The 22,763-nt window shown below is 45.7% G+C and overlaps 1 protein-coding gene across 6 annotated transcripts in view; it reads left to right on the top strand.

The window, feature by feature from the left end:
- The window catches only part of HCN4 (hyperpolarization activated cyclic nucleotide gated potassium channel 4), a 164,673-nt gene that overhangs the window by 63,717 nt on the left and 78,193 nt on the right, over nt 1–22,763 (top strand). The window contains exon 1 of one of the 6 annotated variants that reach the window (XM_021407850.1): nt 1,001–1,883. The exons of 4 other annotated variants lie outside the window; for them this stretch is intronic. In XM_021407850.1, coding sequence (XP_021263525.1) covers nt 1,183–1,883 — 701 coding nt within the window. In that variant the 5' untranslated portion in view covers nt 1,001–1,182. Of the gene's footprint in view, nt 1–1,000; nt 1,884–22,763 lie in introns of those variants that run through there. One more of the 6 variants, XM_021407849.1, reaches the window with a different exon arrangement.

The following is a 22,763-nucleotide window of genomic DNA, read 5'->3' as shown; positions in this document are numbered from 1 at the left end:
ACCTTCCAAACCTTGGGTGGTGAAACACACAGTGGGTTTCCCAGCAGGCAAACTTCTGTCAGAAAAGACAGGCACTCCCCAAGCCCCTGCTTTGCACGCGGCTGCGATTTTCAAGGTGAACGGATTCTTTTCCTTCAGATTTCGATTTGCCCCTTCCCCCCAAAAAAACCCCCGTGTCTTCGCAAGAAAAACCTGCGGCAAAGCAGCTGCAACTCCAGGAGAAAGGCTCGTCAGCATCTAAGAGAAAAAGGAATCTTGCTCCTCTTATTTTTACGACGCTGCTATTTTTAAATTAACAGCTGCCCGCAGTTCTCGCTGCGAAACCACGGGTGGCATTAAGCCGGGCTCTCGCTCAGGCACCGCCGAGGCGCGGCGTGCTGCTGGGCAGCGCAGTGCCCTCCCGGTGCAGCCCCGCTGCGCTGCGCTGCGTTGCGGCGGGCGCTGACAGCCACGCAGACCCTTGGCAGCCAGACGTTGCCCTTTTAAGAAGCCCGGGTGCTGGCTCAGGTAGGCAGAGCCTGAGTGCAGTAGTCGCTCCTATGGCAACCCGCAGAATGGGATCGCTTCATGAATATTCCCAGGAGCAGGGGCTGCATGAGGAATAAGTGATGACAGTGATGTAAGCAAGCGGTGGCTGCTGCAGGTTGCAGTTCATTGTGTTATTGGCAGGCAGGTTGAGGAGTTTGAGGTACCCGGGCTCGCGCTTGGCTTTCCGGAGGATGACTGCCCGCCCGGAGACACGGCACATTTGCATCTGGAAGCCAACATGGCAAGGCGGTTGCTGCTGCCGCTGCCGCCCTGCCTCGCCTTCCAGCCAGGAGTGCGTGGCTGTCCTCTAGACTTCTTGCCCGGTGCGCCGGATCTGAGCAGACAGGGATTGCAGTAGCACTCACCAAGGGGAGGCAAGCAGCAAGTAGCCAAATCGGGACGAGGGAGGAGAGGGGGGGGCTTTTTCTCCTTCCCTCTTTTTTTTTTTTTTTTTTTTTTCCCTTCCGTTCTGGATGCAGAGCCCGTGCTTTGATGCAGAGCCTGTGGATGCCACAGCCTGGTAAGGAGATGACACGCCAGTCTCTGGTCCCTCCTGCCCCTTGAGCTGGGGGCAGGGGCCTGGGGCAGTGTCGCTCCCCTCGTCGCGCACAGCCAGGGGTTCCTCCCTCCACCTGAGCAGCAGCAGCAGCGGCCATGGACAAGCTGCCCCCCTCCATGCGCAAGAGGCTCTACAGCCTGCCCCAGCAGATAGGACCCAAGGCGTCGATCATGGACGAAGAGGAAGACGGCGACAAGGACACCCGGAGGAAAAGCATCAGGCTCAAGCCGCTGCCTTCGCCCTCTGCTGGGAGCACCCGGGCGCTCGGGGGAGACCCCGGCAGAGGGGAGGACCCCGGCCTCGTCGAGACGGAGGCGGGCAGCAAGGGTGCCAAGACCAGCACCAACGGGGACTGCCGCCGCTTCAAAGGGAGCCTGTCCTCGCTGACCAGCAGGCACCTCCACGACGCGGCCGAGGAGAAGAGGCTGATCGGCGGCGAGGGGGAGCCGGCCTCCCCCGGCGAGGACAAGAGCCCCTCCGGCAGCGGAGAGACGCAGGGACTGCCGGCGCCCCCGCCGCCAGCTTCCCCCCCGGAGCCCCAGCAGCAGCCCCTCCGGGCCTGCTCCTCTACCTCTATCAAAGTGGAAGGAGGTGGAGGGTGCGACCAGATCACCCCAGATGAGGAGCAGAGGCTGGGCCAAGCCGGGTTCATGCAGAGGCAGTTCGGGGCCATGCTCCAGCCGGGGGTCAACAAATTCTCCTTGAGGATGTTTGGCAGCCAGAAGGCCGTGGAGAGGGAGCAGGAAAGGGTTAAGTCTGCTGGGTTCTGGATCATCCACCCCTACAGCGACTTCAGGTACCATCTCCCCTTCCCGGCCCGCTCAGAACTACCTGGCCTGCCCCTTCCCCTTCCCTGTCCAGCTCAGACCTCTGTGCAGAGCACACACCCAGAGATAACTTTCCTTGCTAATTTCCCAGTCAGAGGAGTGGGAGGACACGTCCAAGATGTGCTACAGTCAAACAATCTGCAGGTTTTGTTTATATTTGAGCTTAATTTCAGTATCCGCATACTGTTATTAATTTTCAGCGGTGTTTTTAAACCAACAGATGCCTCTCACTTTGGCTTTTTGTAGGGAAAAGCCTCTCCATAGTCCAATATGAATGGGTAGAATGTTCCCACCTGATGCACAACTCTGTAAAACACGGTGTCTGCAGCTTAACTACTCCATCTCCAGCTCAGACCCTGCGGTCTGCCCGAGTAATGCTTCCTTTCCTCTTTTAACACCTCAGAGCCCTCTCCCTTCTCCTTCCCCAGGAGTTGGGGAATGATGCTGCTATTGTTCTGTGCTGCTCCTTACTGCAGCATCGCTTGTCAGAAATTGGGGTGTGCAAAGAAGAGCAACATTCATTGCAAAGGAACTGAAGACCTTTGGAGGTTTACAGACAAAGGTTTTCTCTTTTGCATCTGCAGATACCTATCTGCAAAACTAATTTGGGTAGGGAATGGTGAACATTGTCTTTGTGAGAGGGATAGCTTTCTTTCACTCAGATAGCAGCATTTCCAGGAAGGTTAATAAGGAAATTAACTAGTAAACAGTGGAGCCAATTTTTGTACAGTTTCAATCATACATCTGAGGGGGTTGTGCTTAGGTATTTCTAAATAAGTATTGCCTACTGCACAGGTGAATTGTCCTCTGCAATATGTATGTAAAGTACTGCAATCAATAATTAATTACTTAGTGCAATCAATGGGTAAGGTCTATTGCTTCAACTTTAATTACAACGGGCTTACATCTCACATTTAAAAGCACACAGTAGAACATTATTCAAACACATTTCTATCAAACTCTACATGATTTTATTGAATTCTTGCATTCTTAAAGAAACATTGCACGATTCCCTAAAATACAGTTGGCAAGATGATTGCAGGTAGGAGTTGCAGGATGGATTTGGGTGCCCAATGACAGAAACCACTTGGCGCTGCCAGTTAGGGATTTAAGCTGCAGTTCACACACTTAGAAGATTCAGGACTGGCACTGAACAGATTCCTTGATACTTGCTTGGATTAGCAAACATTATTCGAAGGCTGTATGAATTGGAAAGCTGCACTGTTGTTTAAATTTAGTGCAGTCAAGTGTCCCAAGCGTACAGCTGACTGAGCATATGAGGGTTTCCTGTAGCTACAGCGTGGTGCATCATCCTAGTACAGTCTTATTCAAACCCACATTGGAAAGAGTATAAAATTGCCTCACAGTTGTTACTGGCCAGTACCTCACAAACACAGAGAAATGTGGGAGTGTTTAGCTTTACAAGAAAAAAAAACAATTTCATTCTCTTGGCTACAGATCTTGTGCGTTTTCCACAAGCCTGGACTTTAACTGCTGGGCTTTCTTGGGTTATTCTAGCAGCGTTCTCTGTGTGTTGCATCTTAAAGGAATCTTGGATTTAGTCCCTGGAACATATTTGAATTTATCCAAAAGTAGCCTTCAGTTTGTGTATCTTTTATGTACCTGTATAATGGATTTGTGCCCTTTCATGTTGAAGTTTCTAGCATAGAAGCAGACCGTCAAACTTAGGAAAAGGATCGTAGCATTAGCTGAGGTAGACGCCTTGCCCAAGGTGAGATGGTCCTGAGAGTTTATTTTTTGAGGATTTCTTGTGAGCCAGTGCCCACTATTTAAAATGGCACAGCAAATTCTGAGGCAAGTTCTTATTTGTGAGGTACTTCACTCTAGGGCTGCTCCTCTCCTTACACAAAGGAATGAAATACGCAGGCAAGCTGGACTCTGCCAAGCCAAATGATCATGCATAGTCTGCTAACACGCAGATGTTTGCATGCATGCAGTTAGGTATGTGTGCCAGTATGGCTAGGCAGTGTTAATAATAAAATCTTCTGCAACGTAGCTTTACATTTGTGCAGAGAAAGCAAAGTCAGTTGGATGTCTGTACCCTGGTGCGAGACGTTTTGTGCTTGGTGTCGGATTCCAGGTAGGCTAGTATCTTGCTGGTTTGTGTTTCTTCTAAATTGATGCTAGAAGCCTCGCACACAAATATGTGCATTCTCCCTACTATTATGTATCAACATCAGATGGGGCAGTGGCACCGATTGTGCAGAGAGACGTCTGAAGAGGCCAGGAGTTGGAAGCATTATTGTATGGTCAGTATGTGGATTTTCAGGGGAACTTTATTCACCCCAGTTTGTCAGTCATTTGCAGCGTATCTTCTTGAATATGACTGCCGCTTAGAGAAAAAATGACCTATGGGCAATGGCTGCATTGAAGAAGAGTGGGAGCTTTCCCGGCTTCTGTTTGGGTTTTGTATTCTCTCCTGAGTGCTACTGAAGCATCTATCTTGGAAACAGCTCGCATGAATACGAATAACATTTCTTGACCTCAGAAATGCAGCAGATTGCGCCAAAGAGCAGGTGTTATCAAAATATTTGCAAGAGCTATCTCCTTGATCCAAAGGACTCTTGTTTTCTGCTTTGCAAATTACGCAGTGCAATGTGTGATTGCTCCTTGCTGTGGATGAGTGCGGATTCCAGAGCGTTAGGATGTTCTAAGAGGCATAAGTCTCCATTACATTGCACTTTGCACAGTCACCCACGCTATACAGTAGCATTCGGTGTACAAGTTTCAAGTTACTGAATACTCAGCCCGAGATCTTGTCTCCTGTGATTTTGTACAAATTAGTTTCACCTTTGAGAGTGAGGAGCATCTCCAGGCGTTTTACTAGAGCTCCAGACCTCATGGCTCCTGGCTAAGAACAGCTCAAGAGGCAAACTTTTGAGTTAAACACTGACCTGAATTAGTGGAGCTTGATTCTGCTGTAAAATTACGTTTGTGTATCTCTTGTGACTTCATGGAGTTATTTTCCTTTGTGCTGTGCGAGAGGCGTTGCAGTTTTAGAATAGAACGGAGCCTTTCATCATAGTCTCGTTAAATTATCATTTTAGCATCTAATATAGCTAATTCCAATGGAAAATCTATGATCCTCCAGGAGGAAAGCAAATTAATATAGATTAAGGCTGTGTTGATTTCTGCTTTTAGTCCATTGTGAGGGGAAAAAACACCAAATGACCTTTATAAAAGCCAGACTCGGTGTCCCTGAGTACTCATGACTAATGCAGTGGACTAGTTCTGGAAGCACTTAAAAGGTGTCTCAGCAATTTCTGATGAAAATAAGAACACTAGTTCCTATCGTGAGGTTTAGGTGGAAGTGCTAGTTACTTGCGCTTCCTTGCATCTGTGGTTGATCACATATAAGTGCGGAGACAAAGTTTATTTCTTAGATCAAGATTTATCTGAGGCTCTGAGAGCTTTTTCAGTGGGTAGATAGAACTGTAATTTATTGCTTAGAGGAAGCATTGATCCAGCACAATTGGTTTAATAAAAAAATTCCAGACAAACAAAGATCTATCTAGTTTGTAGTTGACTGAAACATACTGGTTGGAGCTACTATCCAGAATTGCTTGCAAAACAGTGTAGCATGCTGCCTTTAGGAAGGCCTGAGAACAGATACACTGTGTTAAGGAGCAGAATAGTCCAGTCCAAACAGTGGATGTAAATGGAACTACATGCTATTTACTGCCCAATAATCTATTAACTTCTTTGCAGGAAAAAGAAGCTGCTGCTTTCTTGAAAACAGTGAAAAATATTCCACGCAATAATGGTCCCAGCTTCTTAGTTTGGAATTTTTCTTTCCACTGTTCTCCCTTACTTGAAATATTTGTCTGCAGACAGACATTTCTGTACATTTGCTGCTTCTGACAGAGGAAGCTTTGGAGTCTCGGGAGATTTCTGTGGCACCAAAAGAAACAGATGTGGAGGTGCAGTGTATAAGGCAGGGGAATTTCTGAAGAACAAAATCATTTGCTCCTCTTCTCGCTATTCTAGACCTCTAAGCAGTGTCACTCAGACTGCCTTCCTTGGGGAGTCAGTGAGATTTATTAATTACAGTACTAAACGCTGACCCCAATAGCACCGCTAGGATTGAGCAAAAAAGGGAAGGATGTCTGTCTCCCTTTTCTACCCTCCTGGACAGAAGCGATTTGCAGAGTGCTTCGCGGAATGCTGCTCTGGCTGTGGAGACTGTTTTCATTCGTAAGCCTTTTGCTCTTTTGTTAAGAGGGTAAACAATTTGTGAAGCATGCAGCGTGCTCCCTGACTTCGGCAGCTCACTGAGGTGGGTGTTGCGCTTCCCACTCTCAGACAATAAAGCTCCTTGCTCTTCCTGCTGCCCAGAGCGCTGCTGCGCGTGCCTGCCTTCGTGCCTGTCCACATTCAAAGGCTGCCCACAATGGCAAACTCTGATCTTGTGACTTGCCCGCTGCTCTCAGCAAAGTAAAATGAAAGCTGGCTATTGTGTCCCTCTTATGTACTGCACACTGAAATTCTGGTTTGCTGAAACCTTTGCTTTGAGGGGAAGGCATTAGTAGTAGAACCTGCGCCAGTCATTAAAAAAAAAACGTGCGGTGCAAATGAGGCTCAAGTTTATTGGTGGGCAGCTGGTATATTTGCCTCTCTTCTTTTCTTGCTTTACAATACTGTGGGGAAAGCGCTAGCTGAGGAAGAGAGATGCTTTCCTGAAGCCACGTCTTGCTGTCTCTACTGCAGCTAGCTTTGATGCCAATTCCCAGGGCATTTTTGCTGGACCAGAACAAGAGGATTCAAGCAGAAATCATATGAGGGATAATCCAAATCCTGCTGAACAGCATGACTTAGACTTCTGTTGTCTTCAGTGGACTGTGAATCAGACTGCAGGAGAGGAAACATGGTTTTGTGACCACGAACTAAGGAAACCGAGCTAGTCCAGCTGTACTTCCTGTGTCCTTGGGCAAGTCATCACAGACTTCATGGCCCGGTTCCCGTGTTGTGAGGCAGAGGATAACAAATCTTGAGTTAGGGGGTCACTGGGGGGGATATAGGTATCTGTATGAGACATGCTCAGGTGCTACAAAAGGCAGCAGTTGTAAACAGGAAAGCCTCATCAGTAGATGGAGCACCTCCGTGTATTGCCAGAATATGTTTGAAGATCATAATTATATAATATTAGAGTATTTTCATGTATGTTCATGTACAGAAATTGAGGTGAAAGAATATGAATAAATACTGAAGCAAACATGGAGATTTAAGGAAATGCCGTGATTAAGATTTCCTGCACAAACTCAGTTCAGGCCCTTTGTGCAAATCCCTGCCGATAGATGAACACATTGTCTCCTCCTCAGAAGCCCATGCCTCATTCAGTGCACAAGGGGGTGGTTGTTCCTTTGTGAAAAGCTATTTAACATTTTCTCCATCTCTTTTTGTAAGATAGCACACCGTATTTATTTCACTTTGTTCAGATCTTAGTCTGGAAAAACAAGGCTTTTTTGATACTTATAAAATAGACATCTATAACAGCAATGAATGTTCATTTCACTTCCCGACACCTTGGCTAGGGAACTGGAATTGTCATCCCCAGTTTATCGTGAGGTGGTAGAGACTCGTGGACAATAAGGTTAAGAACATTAACATGGTATAGGCAGTTTGAGGCCCCGTTTTGCAGAGTACATAGCGTTCCACAGCGTATCTTGTGTTCAGAGCTCAGCCTCTGGGGTGCCTGGTAAGAAATCAGACAGACATTGCTGCAACCCAGGAGACAATGGCACTGAGGTAATGACTACCTGTTTAAGAGTAACTGGTTCCTTAAGAAGAGCAGGGCATTCATATTTGTGTTGTTTCTTAGACTTGGTTGGTGAGCAGCCAGTCTGAGAAAGAGGCATGCCGATCCCACCCACCCTCTTCCCAAGCCTCTGACATTTGCTAGTTTATCTGTTGTTATACTAAACAAAAAACAAACAAACACCAAATGTAGCTGTAAACAGTGTCATCGTGTTCTTTTTAATCATCGCCTAAGAATATTATTCTAATTCCAGTTTGGATCGAGCTATATCCCTTACACCTCTGCAGGAACTTTTTGGCAGAGCTGGAATCTCCAGGGCAGCGCTCATCTGCCTCAGCCATCACATCTCATTCTGCAGTTCCTTATCTCTTTTATTGCAAGCCTTCCAGATTGTGCAAGAAATGAGCTCCTATAGAAAGTCTCTTCCTCACACAGGTCTGCCTGAAGCGCTTCCTCTCATCTTGAAGAAAGCATGAATTCTATAGGAAGAACTATTTTAAATCATGTAGTGACTATAATGTAATCCATACATGCAGTTAACCTCCGTTCTGTTTTTTATAACCTTTGCTTGCAGTCTGATTTTGATACGGTATTTTTGTACAATTGTTAAGATTTTAAAAAGCAAATCAATCCCCATCCTAATCATAATGCTTTGGGGTTCATTAGCAGCTATAGACCTTTGAGAGAGCATGATGCACTGCCCTCTGCTCTCAGTTAAGCAGTGGCTGTAGCTGGTAGTCACAGCAGAGCAGCAATGGTGCGCCAGATTCTTGGGTAACTCTCCAGGCTTTGAGGGGAAGTGTGCTCTGCTGTTTTCTCCCCAGTGCCTCAGTATGGTCTGGTACCCCTCACTTGAACTTTGTGTCACCTCACCAGTGCCGTCTCCATTTTCCAGGCTTCTTGTGCCGTGTTTCTTGTTTGGCCGATTGTAAGTCCAAATACTCATTTTTTCATTTCATCATTCTTTTGCACCTCACGTTGGCTTTTAGTAATCCCTCTTCTCCCCTTGGCACCTTACTAAGTGCAGTGTGAATGGTGATTATCTCCCATCAGTTTGTTCCCTTACCACTCTCGCTCCTTATCCCTCCCAAATGGATCACCCTCACACTTACTTCCTCTCATTCTGTATATTTGCAGTTGCTATCGTCCCATGACTCTCCAAATAATCTCAGTTTTCTCAGGCTGTGCTTTCTGTCCTAATTTAACAGTGTGTTATTTTGCCTAGTGGTTTCAAACCCTTCCACTTTATCCCTTTTTCCGTTCTTGAACACTCTCAGCCTAGCAGTGTTTCGACAAACTCTACCCAGTTTTTGTTTTCTAAGCTTGAAATACATCCATCCTTAAAGCCAAGCATTTCAAACGATGAATTTGCATAGAGGCACAGACTTCACTGTGTTAAGTGTGAAACAGATTTCATTTGAGGGAAAAATGTGTTTTCCAAAAGTGTTTATTGGTAGGCGCATACGGAATCAGTGTAGGACGTTTCTGTACTATTATAAGCAGGTAAACTTGGGGTTCCAGGACGGCGTTGTTCTGGTTAGGTAACTGTGCTAGTGCTTTCTGTTGCACTCAGTTTTTTTCTGCTCTAACGTCACTGCTGCTGCACTGAAATCCATTTATTATACAGATAAAAGAGTGATCTCTGTCTGGAGATAACATAGTGTCATTTTAGCTTGAAACCATTGAAATTTGTCTTTGTTTCTGATGTGTTATGAGCATCTCATTAGCAAGCCCATGAATCCCTCAGTTTGCTCTTGAAATCAACTATCTGAGCTCTCATCTGTGCCCCAGCACAGATTTCATCCTTTCTCTTACTTTTGAAAGCTCTGTTGGTGCCAAGGCAGTTACAGGTCAATTGAGTTATTGTTGGTTCTAATTGGCACTCTAACAACCTATTAAATCAATTTCCCTACAGATGAATGTCCGTCAAAAAGAAGGTGCCAACTCCTTTTCTGTGTTTGAGAACTTAAAAAAAAAACATATTTGTGCTGATGAGTGTAAGAGAAAGGCCATTCCTTAGGGAAGTGGCTTGCTACAGCACAAGACTTCACCCCAAATTGTTTGTGCCACATGGTCTGCCCTTGAGCAAGGTGCAGGCTGTTCATGTACTCAGAAGATGAGGCTATTTCCAGAACTCAAGCCAAACAGAAGAATTACAAAAATCCCTAAGTGATGAATGCTCTTACATCCATTCTCTGTTTGCAACTGAGCATGGGTCTACTTCCGTGTGGCCTCGTCTCCTCCCTTTCTGTTTCTCGGTGTCCCCCGTGTTCCTGTGGCTGCCAAGGCAGGTGAGGTATCCCCAGCCATCTTTCAAACCAGGCAGCATCTGGGTGGTGACATCATTACCTTTTTGGTGTGGAGTGGTGTACATCTGAGTGAGATTTACTCGCTCCGTGTTACGAAAGAGTCAGTTATTACGGTGAGTGCGGCTGATTTAAGTCCTGCTCAGAAATGTTTGGATAACCTCTTTGTCTCATGGAAATACGGTGCTCATTCCCACATCAACTGAGTATTCCTTAGTGAGAAGGCTGTAAAACAAGTTGCTTTTCAGCCTGCAAGTAGGGACAAGGTTTCTCGGCCAGGCAGCACTGCAAGTTCATTCGGGGGGCTCCAAATGGAAGCTGATTTATATATGACAAGCAGTAAGGACTGCTCAGGTATCCTTGCTTAAGTGGGCAATTTTCTTGGTGATGTACAAGGCAGATGAGAACACAGCTTGGCTCTGTGCGGCTCTGCAGTGCTGACAGCACTAAAACCTGGGTTTTGTCAGCAGACAAAGCAGCTAGGACTCCAGAAATACAGAAAAGAGAGCAGATATGTGCCAGGCTAACAAGATGCTGTTATACGGACCTTTTTCTGACCCTCTTCCTTGTTGAGTGGTTTGCTACCTAGGAAATCCCTTTACAAACTGAAATTATTCATTCCGTGCAGGATATTCACAGCGGCTGACATCAAATATGGTCACCCCATGCCTTGTTTCTGCACAAGGCTGTAGTAAACCAGGCTGCTAACTCTTGGAGAGGTGCTGCATGCAGCAGGGGAAGACAGTGCCTGTGACAGCAAAGCAGATGAGCATCCAGAGGGGAATTCCAAGGTCAGCTTGAGGGCCCACCACTTGGACATTATAGGGACACAACTGCTTCCCCAGCGATGTGCAAAAGCTAATCTCGTTTGTGGTGACTGGTCCAAATGTGCTAATTAAGGATTTAAATCTCTGCTTCTTTGAATGGCGAGGTTGTCTGTGTTTATGCATCTATTGTTAAAGAGCTTAGAGGCAGGAGAGGTGCTGCAGGTTGCCAAGCTGATTCTAGTGTAGGAGCTGTAACTCCTTTTTTTTTTCTTTTCACAGCTGTGCTTAGGGTTCTTGTGACTGCCAGGAAATCAGTAGCTGTGCACTGAGTAACTCCTCACCCTGCTCACAGCTCCAGCGAGGCTGTGTGCAGAGTGGCCCTGCTGGGGCTCAGCTTTCCTGGTCAGAGCTGCAGAGCACTGCAGCACTCTGGGGGTGGAAGCCCTGGTGAAGCGCAGTTGGATTTGCCTGGGTGTGGGAAAAGAAATGTCTTGCAAAGTTATCAGCGCTGTGGAGCTCGTGAGGGAGATAACGGCTGCATTCCCAAGACTCAGGGACTCCACATTAATAAGTCCCTTCCTGCCAGCCGGGGCTTCACATGTGATTTCAGGGCAAGGTGGTAACTCATCACCGTGCTAACATCGGTGTTACCCAGCGCAAGGTCTTTTCTGCAGAAGGATTGGTGCGCATACGTGTCCATGGCTGTCTCCAGGGCACAAGTTAGACTTTCATTAATAGCAAGAGGAACGTTTTTTCCATCTCTAATTTTCTGCAGATGACTGGGAAGGGTAGGAGGAGGACCAGTCAACATCACAGATCATGATCTGTTCTCAATGATATCAACACAAACCCACTTGTGTCATTTTTCCATGCTCAGTTAGCTGCAGACACTCTTTGAATCATGAACAATGTGTACCAGGTAAAAGGAGAGACTGGAAGGCAGGTCAGGCATCTGGTTGGCCCTCTGAGCAGCAATGAACAGAACACTCTTTGTGCCTGAATTTCCCCCGTTTTGACAATTGTACTGCTAGGGCCCAAGGAAGATGCTGCACAACACTCGAAATATTTTAACATAACAAAAGATGCCAGAGTAGAGGTCTGCAAGGGTTTGTTAATATTTACAAGGCAATTTCATGAGTATTTCCTCATGATTACACTTCTCTGAATACTGTTACCTCTCTTGTCCGTCTGTTGTTAGGAGCACAAAAATGAGTAGATCCAGGTACTGTGAGGTGATTTCAGAATGTTGCTTCCTTTGTCTTCTTTTAAAAAGGAAACTGATTGCCAGCACCTTTACAGTTCCATGTATTCCAGTGCTATATTGTGTGGCATGTTTAGAAGTAGGCTGGAAAAGCGTAGGAGAAAAGCTTGGACAGCAAAGGGAAACAAGGTTAGTTTTTCCTTTTTTTTTTTTTTTGTCTGTAATGAGAGTTCTGTAGCTGCTGCATTGGGTTTGGAGATACTATCCCAACTTTTCCTCACTGTTCATGTGTACCAGAAGGTGCGTTGCCCTTTTCGTTGAGATTCACAACTTGACTTCAGTAGGCACTTGCAAATGAAAGGTCTGGCACAGGAGCTGTAAGGTGCCTGTCCTTTCCTCTGATGTGGTAGCTTTAGAAAACAGCATCTGAGCTCATTAACTGCTGGATCTTTTGGATGTTCTGTTCTGACCCTTGCCTTTTAGTGCAAAACCAGGTGTGCTTCAGGTCATGCCAGCCTTGGCTGACACATTGTGTTGACATGCTATGGTTAGAGAGCAACTGAGGGGCTTGCCCCATGCCTAACACCCCACATTTGTCAGGGACTGTTGGCTCAGCCCTGACTGGTTTGGGAAGTGTCTGGTTTTTGCTTTTGCTACATACATGGATCAATGATTCTTTTTTTCTAAAGGTGGACTTTCGATAGACTTCCAAACAAGGGCAGCTTCGCTGACTGTGTGCTCCTTTTGCAGCATGAACAGGATTTTAGTCAAACAGTGGCAGATGTGGCTATGGCCTATGGCTTGTGCTTTTGGACAAGGAATCTGGAAACCTCATCTGCAAGTAAATTCACATGGTAAAATCTGCACTGCAGACAAAAAAAGATTTGCCTTGACATCATCTGCCCTGCTCTGCGATCCGCAGTCAGTCAGGAGACCAATGCACAGCTCCCAGCCTCTCTAGCTGAGTAGAATTAAGGCTAAGCTTCATCATGAGCTAACGCAAGCTGTTCCCACACCAAATAATTGGCTGCTGGGTGGTTTTGTGTCTGTCTAAGCATTACTGTATGTGGGTGGATGTGTTATGTGTGTGTGAATGAGTCTGCTTTGAAAATTAATACATAACATCGGGGATACGTCTAATAAAGCAGCACTTCATGAGTGATGTGCGTGTGAGAAGTGCAAAATAGAGCTGAGCGTGCCAAACATCTGCACGAGGAGCAGTGTCCCCAGTACCATGGGAAGATAATTCCCACATCCAGCCCGCCGCCATCTCTGCTCTTCCTCTTCCTAAAGCACCTGAGATCTCTCTCCAGTTCTCGGTGTTCCACTGTTGAAATTAAGCAAGATGGAAAAGCCGTGGATTTTCTCAAAAGCTCGTTCCCCTCTGTCAGTGCAACCCTCTTTGCAAGCAGAGTATCCCGTGGTGGATGGCAAACAACAGAGACATTCACTTGTGCACAGAGAGGAGGGCAGTGTCCATCTGTGAGCGTCGCTGTTGGAGGCACTGGTGTATGGAAGTCACGCATGACTCGGGGAGCTAGGAGCTGAAGCCCCTCTGGGACTTAGGTTTTGGCAGCTGTTGTAGGGTATTATTTTCACAAGGCTGAGCTGTTTTTAAGCACTTCTTCTAGTGTAATCATCACACACATATTTTCTCAGTAATGGCAGGCCATCAGCATTTCTTTCTAGTCTTTTTAGATAAGATGTAGAGAGACAAGCTGTGAAAGAGCTGAACAAGATGCCTTGACGTTAGTCATTCACATTTCCTCAGCTTGTCCCATGAGTAGGCTGTAGGCCTGCTATGAGTAGGCTGTAGGCTTGCTTTCTGTACACATCCTGCTGGCTGTGTTTTTCTGGGGAAGGAGCCCCTTTTTCAAGTGAGGACTGGTAAGTGGAAACTTGTACCTGCCCAGGCTTGGACATGTACATACTGTTGTCCAGTTAGGAGAAAAGACACATGGTTGGCTATGCCTCCAGGCGCAAAAATACTCCAAATAAGTTAGTATTGTAGTAATATGAACTACCCTGATCATTGCAAATCCATGGCTATGAACAGAACAGTCTTGATACGAGAGCCAGGTGACACATTCCCATGCAGTTTAAATGGGATACTTCTATGTAACAGTACCCTGCCCTGAAGCAGTAGCTGTGCATTATTCTGTGGGTACTGCTTGATTGCTGTATTTCACACCAATTATAGCTTTTCTGTAGTGCTGGATGGAATTATTTATCCACGCATAGGAGCTCTTGTGGATGCAGAAAGATATGTCATCATTTCTTTGAAATTAGTTTTTATCAGTAGACATATGGAGTAAAATTCCTTGGTGAGAATCCATTGCAACTAGTGGGGTGACACTGGGAATCACTTTCTCTCCTCAGAGCTACTTCTGGCCTCTTGTATACGTATCACTAAGGCACATATGGGCAATGTCTAGCACCGCCTGACCTACTGATATCACACCACAGGGAGAGATAAGAGATTACATTCACATTTTGGTGTTTGTGGAGGGGATCTTCAAAGCAGGATTTAGTGAGGCTTGCTCTCTGTTGCCACAGTGGAAGTATTTTAGAGCACTGAATTTTCTGCTTGTCGCCCACAAAATAGCTATTTCTGATTCAGTGATGTCTTTCATAAAGGAGATCCCTAATTTACAATCTGAATTTCTAATGAGCTAAAATGTTTTTGGATGTACTTGAGAGCAGAACTAATCTGCAACTTGCTTTTCCTGGACACAAGTGGAAAGACTTTCTGCCTCGGCTTCTGAGCACGAAGATAATCAAGCGAAGGCTCAAAAATTTGGTTTCAGTTTTTAACTTCTGAAGCTACTTCTCCTGATTCCACTGTCCCCTGTGCCACACAGTCCTGATGCTGTAGCATATGAGGGTTTTGCTGTTTTCAGGTAATTTTGCCCAGCAGTCCTTCACTTGGGGACTGTATTATCTCTGCCTGACAGAGGAGGATCAAAGAGTGGAAAATCCCGATCTTTGTGTGTTCTTGGGCACCTGTTCCCCAATGATGCAAGGGAATGCTTGAAGTGACATGCTGAGCATCCTTCCAGGTGCTCTAATCACAGAACCATCTTCTCTCCTGCAGCCTTTTTGCAATCTCTGAGTGCCAGCCAGTTGGGCTGAGTCACATCATATATATTGCTGGTGGGATGAATTTGAAAGAATGGTGAGGAAATGCCTAGATTTTGTATTACTACATAGATCACTCCAGAAGTAATGCCTCCTATTTATTTCCATGGAAACTACAACGGATACGGAGAGCACTATAACAATGATAGAGCAAATTCTCATCTATAAAACCCTGTTTTTCAACGTAGTCACCACCATTAGCTATGCAATTTAGCCAGCGATGAGCAAGAGCCTGCATGCCATGCTTGTAAGAATCTGTACCAGCGGAGGTGACCCACAGTAGTGATTGCCACTGCTGAAACGCACCTCCCATCTCCTCACTGTGCTCACATCCACTGTGTGGTCTCTGTCAACCTTCAGCAAGTGTCAGTGAATGTCAGTGGGTGCCTTTTTTTCTATGTGGAGGAATTCAGTTCCACACCTTTGCTTCATACACACTTCCATGTCAGACACCATTCTGTCAGAGAGCCCCTCTGCTGCAGCCTGTCACACGGTAACAACATGTAATGAAATACTGATGAGAAGGTTCAACTTCTACTGCCATGCCACCAACATCTGCCTCTGATGTCATGGGCCAACATAATAGGGTAGGAGGCATTACTTTCGGAGCAGCTCTCATACAAAGCTGTCTTAAACAGAAGGACCACATTCACTAAAAATTAAAAAAAAAAACAAACAACATAGAATTCACTTAATCGAGCATTACTGAAATGCAGCCCAATATGTGAACACATCCCTGCTCCTTCTGAAGTCAAAGGTTGAAGTCCTTTGTAGCACCTGCTACAGAAGCCTTGAAGTCTGGTTCTGTAGGGGTAGTAGTAAAAATGGACAAATGCATTTCATGTTTCAGAGAAGAAGGCCTTAGAGAGAGCGTTTTTGGATTGCTTCTTGAAAAAACCAGCATTTATTGAGATGCTCCTTCCATCACAGGTACCCAAAACAGGGCAGGGAACAGACTTGCCTCTAGGTACTGAAAGCAAAGGATAAGACATGTCTTTTCTTTTAAGACCCACAATGTGAAGTCTTTGGTAAGTCTTTTGTGGTTGTGACATTCAGTGCAGCACACTTAGGTGCTTTTGGGGTTTCTTCTTCCAGACTAAGGAACTGAATTATGCATTTCTAGGCCGGGGAGGAGAGCTGTGGTGTGCACAAAGTGCCATTGCTCACCTTGGAGTTGCATGGTTTGAATAGGCCCTGTCATCACCAAGCACAGCTAATAGAGGTCTGTGATGAGCTCCTGCCCTGCAGTACCAGTGTATTGCTCGTAAACAACACTGCTGGAAAGAGACCTGCAGCCCTTGTCCACGTGGTTCTGCATGGGCAGCAACTGGGAGAAAGGAAGGGTGTTCTTTTTGCTCTTCTTTTGCATGTTGCTGTGAGCTATCAGCTTATTTATAGGCAGATTCAGAGTTTGTAGTGATTGATGTAAAACAGAATCAGGCAGATTTAACATACACATTTACACCTCATCTGTCAGTGGGATCTGCACCTTAAATAGGCAGGACTGAGTTCTCAGTTGTCACTGGCCTGTCCCACTTTTCTTTTGGTAAGTGATTAGTGTGTCAGCAAAATGACTTGCATGTTTCAATTACGCCTGAATTCTGTGGTATGTCCCAAAAGCTACAGAGATTCTTACTACACACTCATTTTGTTGAATGTCTGAGCCCTGTTGCTTAAGTGCAAATGCAGGTGGGCTTTTTTTTACTATTTGTTTGCTGGTTTTTTATCACTTGCATATCTACACTGTCCCAGCTGTTTGTAGAAATAACACTGTAATATTTTTTTCAGTGTAGCAAGAATAGTTATTCCTGTTTTATGTATGGAAAACTAATATGCATGGAAACTACGTTATTTTCTGGAGAGTTGCTCACAGAATAGGAACTTGAGTTGTGTTGATGGCACAACTAGTTCCTAAAGGACAGGACTGCTCGACCTTTTTCTGCAATGTTCCTCTGCCTTAGGAGGGAGAATGAAGCCTCCTTGTTACATGTTGATGGAAAATGGGCAGCATCAATCAGAATATATTTCTGAAACAACTTGTTTCTGGCAAGTTGTTCATTCTAAAAATATATTTATTTCTAATTGCTGAGCTGAATGCTTAATGAATTCTTCCTTCCCAAGAACAATTAATCAAAGAAATGATTTAGGGTTGGCACTAACTCCCCCAGGGCTCAATGGCTGTGTTCCATTGACATAAATAGAGCAGACCAAGCCCAGCCCATACTGGAAAAGATTTATCTAAGCATTTTTTAATGGTTCCCATCACTGTTTGTCTGCATGCCTCTGGCAGAAAAGTACTATACATACTGGAGGAACAGCCCTCAATGTTATAGCAGAATTATCGCAAGTTGCTGTCGTTTACAACAGCGTTTGCCTGTTTTGTATTGTTTTTATATGAGCTCCCATTGATTGCATGGGGCATTCCAAATGGTGATAACAGAAAGGGCTGCAACTTGCTCAGGAACGTTTCTTAATATGAACAAAGAGGTAGAGAGGTCACTGAGACCCTGCAATGTGGATTAGAGCTTTGATTAAGGAGAATCCCTGCCACACAACAAAGATGTGTCCTTTCTACGAAAGATGAGATGTCAGAAATTCACTGTGTGTCCTGGGGAGTGCTGGACAGATCCATCAATGTCTCAATTCTTGACGAAAGCCAGGTACGTGCTAAGTGAAAATGCCTAGATATGCCAGCACATGCTTCCTTTACAGCAATGTTACATCGTGTGCTCTGTGCCCCACAGGAAGATGAAAAGCTAAACTGGTTCCAACCAATCTGACATGAGGAGAAAGACCTTACATGCCCCAAATCTGGCCGCTGAATTTTTGATGTGTTGTTTAAGTTGTGATTTAGAACATCCTCTTTGGGTGAAGAATGCATCTGACTGCGTCTTTTCTAGAGAGAGTATATTTTAAATGTCCAAAGTTCATGAGTATTTTGTTCTCCTTTCTCAGAGCACGCACCAAATCCTCCTCTTTTTTTTTTTCCCCCAAGTCTCCTGCTTCCCTTGAACTTCTGCTGAGTCTCCTCATTTCAGTCTGCTCAATGCAGAAATGTTCGTGGGGACATCAAATAATAGTTTCTGAGAAACTGAAAAGGTCTTTGGAGCACAGCACATAAGGATCTGCCTTTCTGTGGACACGAAGTGCTAAGTCATGAGTTAAGCTGATGCTTTTCAGACACTGGGGTGGATGTTGGGGTTCCTGGCCTCTTTTCCTTTCTCCTGTAGATCTCTGTGGGAAACAGGCCCTAAAGAAGTGACTGCCTCTCCATACCTCAGTTTCCCCGGCTAGCAGACGATGATGGTGAGATACAGCTACTAGCCTACAGCTAGTGTGTTTTGAGATCAAAAGGCAAAAGTCCCTTGTGAGCTTTGCACTATTTCTGTACTTGCTGTAATTAATTCAGCACCTGATGTTTGGAGGGGATGGTGGTTTCATGTGGATGCCTTAGGTAAGCATTGCCTTAGCACTGTTTCTTCTGGGACCTAAAATAAGCAGAGGCAATTGGACTTTTTTTTTCTTAAGTGTTGCATTTTTAGAAAGTGATTCATCTTTTTTCTGGGACCTTGGATACCTGAATAGCCCTAAGGTCCCAGCAGCTTTAGACTTTTTGTGGGTTAACTGTGCTCCAGTCCAGCATGAATAACTCAGTGCAAACAAGAGTTTGATATTGGCAACTGGAAGGAGTTTGGACGAAGCATTTTTTGCTTTGAAACTGAAACACACCTAGTCATTACCATGTTATCCTCTTGCATGTCTTACTCTCCTCCACCCTATCTTCTCTTCCCCACAGAAAGAGGCTTAGGCTGGCACTTCATGCTGAAAAATTTCTTCTCTGAATGTGTGGCCAGACACTGGAACGGGCTGCCCAGGGAGGTGGTTGAGTCACCATCCCTGGAGGTATTCAAGAAACGTTTAGACGTAGTTCTAAGCAACACAGTTTAGTGGGGAAATATTGGTGGTAAGTGGACGGTTGGACTAGACTATCTTGGAGGTCTTTTCCAATCTTGGTGATTCTGTGATTCTGTGAATCCCTATGAGGAGCTTTTCCAGCATCTCAGATGCCCATAAGTCTTTTTCTCAGTCTGGCAGATTACTTAATTGATTGCTGCATGCAGTTGTCACCTCTTTGTGGACTACCACAGAGCATGTGGGCATGAATTTGTCAATTCAATGCAAAATAACAGCTAGCAGAAAGCAGAGCAGTGTCCTTCACTTTCTAAACTGTGATTCTGATAGATATGACTCATATAATCTCTCTGCCCTATTTTAGTTTTTGGAAATTTGTGTTGCTAGTGGTGAGACTGACATCTTCATCTCAAGTAAATTCATATTATGCCAAGAAAGTTATGTTAGTACAAAATAGTTAACAATCCTGTCATCCCTGTATCTCAATGAGATGCTAAATTGGTGGAAGATGCATGTTGGTGTCATATGTTCTTTGTCGCTCTTTCAGTGATGTTTACTCTGAACAGGTAAACATATATCCATACATCTGTATAATCCCTATATATGTATCCTGAGCTGCGTGAAAAGAAGCATGGCCAGCAGGTTGAGGGAGGTGATCCTTACCATCTGCTCTGTGCTGTGAGACCTCACCTGGAGTGCTGCGTCCAGATGTGGGGTCCTCAGTACAGGAGAGACATGGAGCTGTTGGAGAGCATCCAGAGGAGGGCCACAAAAATGCTCCAAGGGATGGAACACCTCCCTACGAGGACAGGCTGAGAGCTGGGGCTGTGCAGCCCTGAGAGAAGGCTCTGGGGAGAGCTGAGAGCAGTCTTCAGTGTGTAAAGAGGGGGCTGTAAGAAAGAAAGGGACAGACTCTTTAGCAGGGTCTGTTGTGATAAGACAAGGGGAAATGGATTCAAACTAAAACAGGGAAGGTCTAGACTGGATATAAGGAAAAAGGTTTTTACGATAAGGGTAGCGAAGCGCTGGAACAGGTTGCCCAGAGATGTGGTAGATGCCCTGTCCCTGGAGACATTCATGGTCAAGCTGAACAGGGCTCTGAGTAGCTGATCTAGCTGTAGATGTCTCTGTACATTGCAGGGGAGTTGAGGTAGATGATCCCTTCCAACTCACATGTTTCTATGATTCTATGTAAAGTCTCTACCTGCAGCACTGAATCTTGTGTGAGTTGCTGTTAATACTATGGCAACTAAGGGTAAAACATAGGATTCAGAGAGGTAGTCTTTGAAATGTCTAACTGTCTCAAAGAAATTGCAGTCAGAGCACTCTCAGATAAGAAATTGTCCCTTTCCTTTGTATAGTTGGGTACAAATTAAAACTCAGGGCCAAAATGCTTGTTTTTTGAGGCAATTCAGAAGTCACAGAATCATAGGGGTTGGAAGAGACTTCTGGAGATCATGATGTCCAACCTCGTGCTAAAGCAGGTTCCCTTGAGTGGGTTACACAGGAAAGCATCCAGGCAGGTTTTGAATGTCTCCAGAGAAGGAGATGTGCCCTCTCTGGGCAGCTTGTTCTAGTGCTTTGTAACCCTAAAAGTAAAGGAATAAAGGAGTTTTTCCTCACGCTCGTATGGAACTTCCTATGTTCAAGTTTGTGCCTATTGTGCCTATTGCCCTTTGTCCTGCTGCTGGGCACTGATGAAAGGAGCCTGGCCCCATCCACTTGACTCCTGCCCATTAGATATTTATAAACGTTGATAAAATCCTCCCTCAGTCTTTTCTTCTCCAGGCTGAACAGTCCCAGGTCTCTCAGCCTTTCTGCATAAGGGAAACACTCCAGGCCCCCAGTCATCTTTGTGGCCTTCCACTGGACTCTCAAGAAGTTCCCTGTCTTTCTTAAACTGGGGAACCCAGAACTGGACACAGCACTCCAAATGAGGCCTCACCAGGGCAGAGCAGAGGAGGGGGATCACCACCCTTGACCTGCTGGCCATGCTCCTTTGAATGCACCCCAGGGTACCATTGGCCTTCTTGGCCACAGGAACAGGCTGCTGGCTCACGACCAACCTGTTGTCCATCAGGACACCCAGATCCTTCTCCTCAGAGCTTTTTTCCAGAAGCTTTCCCTAGAGGGATGCAAGAGGATCCCTCATAGCTATACACACCCTTGAGGTAGCTTCTGGCTCATGTCATGGGAGGCAGCTAAGGAAAATTTGTCATTGTTCTGGTTGACCTGGCTTATTCCTCTGTTGGTTGCAATGATGTGACCACTGCCATTTTGGAGTCCACTCCCCAAGTCCTTCATTTTGAAGCCCATCTTGCTAGTTTGGGCAGCCTGCTGCAAAAGATTGTCCTGCCTCTTCTAAACAGGTGAACCTCATCCCTTCCCAACAGGTTACAATCTTCTTATAAAGTCCCAGTGTCATAGAAACCAAAACTCTTGCACTGGCACCAACCACACTGCTAGGAATTGATATGCATTAAACATCTATTTCTGGCTTTCCTCTTTCCTCTACCTGGCAAAATTGAGAAGAAGGTAACTTGGGCACCAGTATTTTTCACTTGTGCTCCCAGGGCTTTATAGTCTTCGATTCTGCCCGTGTTCCAGCTTCCAGTGCCATTCATGCCCAAATGAAAGGGCTACAGTGAGCAGCAGTCCATGCTCTTGCCAAACTACAGCACTCTCTCGGCAGTGTCCTGGATCCTGGCTCCTGGAAGGCAGCAGACCTTTTGAGTCTCCTTGTCACGCCAGCAGAAGGGAACCTCAGTGCCTTTTAACAGGGAGTCACCCACTACAAGCATGCAGTGTTTTTGTTTACAGGAACCACTGCAGGCTGCCGGAACAGTTTCTTCTTGCAGGTCTTGGTCATGGGTGTCAAGGATGTCTATAGCTGTAAGGGCCTCATATTTGTTTTTGATAGTGAAGCTGAAAGATGGGGACTGAAATGGACAACCTCTCTCTCTCTCTCTCAGCACCTCTGATACTAAGGAGCCTTTGCTTCTTGCAGCTCAGCTACCTGCCATAAAAGGTTGTCCACCTCTGCACATCCTGTTCAGGTACTTACCTGGTCACCAAGAGAAGGTTCAAGGTCCTCAGTGCAACCAATCACCTGAAACAAAGTCTCCTTTCTTACCAGTTCTGTCTGGGTGAGTGGATCAGACAGCAGGGATTTCCCTGGAAGGGCACTGTTTTAGCCCTCTGGTGACGCCCACCGCTGTACTAACAGGGATCAAGAGCACTTCCCCGATTGCGAACCTGTACAGCAAGGTACAGCACCCTGTCTGTGCAAACTGCTGCAACAGAATGCTGCTCCCAGATGAGAAGAACATGGCCTGCCTTGAGCCCTTCCTTCACACCCTGCCTGAATCAGCTCAGACCCTAGTGCAGATCCATGTTTGAAACACACTGCCCAAACATTTGAATTTGAGTCATGCTAGACCTTGGACACAGGCCAGGCCCTGGACTTCATCATGACACAATTTATGCATGTCTTTCTGCTTTAGTCCTTTACATTCCACAACATATTCATGATGACTTGGAAGCTGCGGCCCTTATCGATCTGCCCCTTCCCTACAAGATCAACATATGGCGTGTTTCCATGGCAATAGGTCCCCCTAAAGGGGCTTCCTTCCTTCTCTCAGTTTATTGGTCTTTTTTGTTATTAAATCATCAGAGATAAATGCACACAGAGAAGGGCGAGCATCTGGATCAATGGACAGCAAACAAAAAGGAACGTTTCCATATTCATA

The sequence above is a fragment of the Numida meleagris genome, chromosome 9, assembly GCF_002078875.1.
Source record: "Numida meleagris isolate 19003 breed g44 Domestic line chromosome 9, NumMel1.0, whole genome shotgun sequence".
Lineage (NCBI taxonomy): Eukaryota > Metazoa > Chordata > Aves > Galliformes > Numididae > Numida > Numida meleagris.
The sequence above is the reverse complement of the archived record's forward strand: the minus strand, read 5'-3'. Positions and strand labels throughout refer to the sequence as shown.